We start from the raw sequence: 2,548 nt of genomic DNA, 5'->3' as shown, positions 1-2,548 counted from the left end.
TGTCGTGGACCTGTGACAAGGGAGCTGTCAAACGTGACAGGCAGTCGATCATAAGCAAGCGTGCTGAACAGACGTGCTGTGTTACTTACTACAATAAAGGTTGATAGGTAGATATTGTAACCAACCTACCAAAGTTACTTTACAAGTTCGACTAATTACGTGCAAGGTCACAATAACTGGCGACGAGGATGGTTGACGCACCTAACGCAAGTGCTGCGGCTGGGCAACGTGCTGCCCTGACCATACAGACGCCCATCATCGAGCCGTTCGATCGCCATCGAACAAAATGGACGCGATGGGTTGAGCGTCTGGAAACCGCGTTCACACTGTTTTTGGTCCCGGAGGACAGAAAATTACTAATGCTACTGCATTACATCGGTAGTGAGAACTACGATATTGTGGCGGATAAGTTGGCCCCAGTGAAACCGCATGCCAAAACTTACGCCGAAATCGTTAAATTGCTGCAAGAGCATTTCACCCCGAAACCTTTAGAAATATTAGAAAATTTCCGTTTCAAGTGCTGCAAGCAGGGTGAGGAGTCAATAGATGACTACCTGCTATTGCTAAAGAAGTTAGCAATCACGTGTAATTTCGGGGACTATCTGAATACGGCTCTACGAAACCAATTTGTCTTTGGCCTGAAAAATCGTGGAATCCAAGCTAGACTGCTTGAAGTGCGCGACCTTACATTAGATAAGGCGCATGACCTCGCTGTGGCAATGGAAATGTCAGCGCGAGGGGGTGACGAAATTCAGGGCCAAGAAAAGAATGATATTTGGTTGCTACGCCAGGCCAATAAAAGTACAAAAGGCCGAAAACCAATGCATGCTGATCGACTGGATAAAGGGGGCACCAATACAAGCACAACTGCGTGTTACCGATGCGGTAACACACAACACTTGGCGAACAAGTGTGCGCACGTCAACACAATTTGCCATGCATGCAAAAAGACGGGACACATAAGTAAGGTATGCTTGAAGAAGCAAGCTGCGCCCGTTGCAAAAAAATACAATGCCGTCCACAGTGTGGAGGATAAAAAAGACCTTGACGAAATATGCGGTCTGTACAACACAGAGAGCCGAATAGGGAAATTCTGGGCTGACATCTCTGTGAATGGTAAATGCATCAAATTTGAAGTGGATACCGGTGCCCCGGTTGCAATAATAAGTCTGGAGGACTTTAAAAAGACATTGCCGTCTTTAAAATTAACTGCTGCAGATTTGACGCTGATAAGTTACAGCGGAGACCCGGTCAAACTGCAAGGTAAATGTACAGTTTCGGTTAAAAGTGCAAACGACGCACTCCGATTACCATTGTACGTAGCTGAAAACCGTAAGCACCCGTTATTAGGGAGGAATTGGATCAAGGCGCTACGACTTGATATGAACCAATTTCACGAAATACACACAGTGGATGTTACTAATACAGATGGCGACACATCGGAAAAAAAATTGCTACAAAAATACGATGGTGTGTGTGCCGAGCCCATAGGCAAAATTAACGGGCTGGTAGCGAAACTGCGATTGAAAGAGAATGCGCAGCCAATTTACATGAAAGCAAGAACGGTACCATTTGCAATAAGAACTGCGGTAGAGCAGGAAATAGAGAAACTCGTGCGTAAAGATTGATGCAGTACAAAGTATGCCTACTCCGGAGAACAAAGAACAAGTGCGTTCATTTGTGGGTTTGGTAAATTATTATGGACGATTCCTGCCGAACCTAAGCACATTAATCTATCCACTGAATCAACTGCTGCGGAATGACGTGCCATTCCAATGGTCGAAATCATGCGAAGAAGCATTTCGACGGGTTAAAGAAGAGATGCAGTCGGATACATGCTTGGTACACTACAATCCGGAGTTGCCGTTGGTGTTAGCGACTGATGCGTCGCCTTATGGAGACCCAACGCAGATACAAACAAGATTGCATAATGCGAGGCATACGGGTATACGTACCACCTAAACTGCGGTCAAAAGTACTTGACGAATTACATTCTGCACATTTTGGAAGCACTCGTTTGAAGACACTTGCAAGAGGTTACGTGTGGTGGGAACGCATGGATCGAGAGATCGAAGAGTTGGTAAAGAATTGCGCATCTTGCCAAGTTACGCGTCCTAACCCTGTCAAAGCACCGTTACATTGCTGGGAACCTGCCACACAACCCTTTGAACGAGTACATATCGACTTTGCTGGGCCATTTATGCAAACATATTTCATCGTTTTTGTCGACGCTTACTCGAAATGGCCAGAGGTAAAAATGCTACGAGACATTACTACTGCTTCCACTATTACTGCATGTAGAGAGTTCTTTACTACTTATGGAATACCCTGCGTCTTAGTAAGCGACAACGGTGTACAGTTCACCTCGAATGAATTCCAGAAGTTCCTGAAGCTCAATGGTATTTTCCATAAAATGGGTGCGCCATATCACCCTGCTACGAATGGTCTAGTGGAGAGGTTCATTCAAACCTTCAAAAATAAGATGAAGGCACTACAATGTGAAAAAGTTAACATGCACAAGGAACTCTGCAACATATTGCTGAATTAT

At 45.0% G+C, this 2,548-nt stretch overlaps 1 protein-coding gene across 1 annotated transcript; it reads left to right on the top strand.

Annotated features, from left to right (window-relative positions):
- Positions 1-188: 188 nt before the first annotated feature.
- Positions 189-1,263, top strand: LOC131214591 (uncharacterized; the record flags this gene model as incomplete). The annotated part of the gene is made up of 1 exon (XM_058208931.1): positions 189-1,263. A coding segment is annotated over exon 1 (1,075 nt), but the record flags the coding sequence as incomplete, so codon positions are not given.
- Between the last annotated feature and the right edge of the window lie 1,285 nt (positions 1,264-2,548).

The sequence above is a fragment of the Anopheles bellator genome, unplaced genomic scaffold (genome assembly GCF_943735745.2).
Source record: "Anopheles bellator unplaced genomic scaffold, idAnoBellAS_SP24_06.2 scaffold01479_ctg1, whole genome shotgun sequence".
Classification (NCBI taxonomy): Eukaryota; Metazoa; Arthropoda; class Insecta; order Diptera; family Culicidae; genus Anopheles; species Anopheles bellator.
This window is presented reverse-complemented; position numbering and strand designations above follow the sequence as displayed.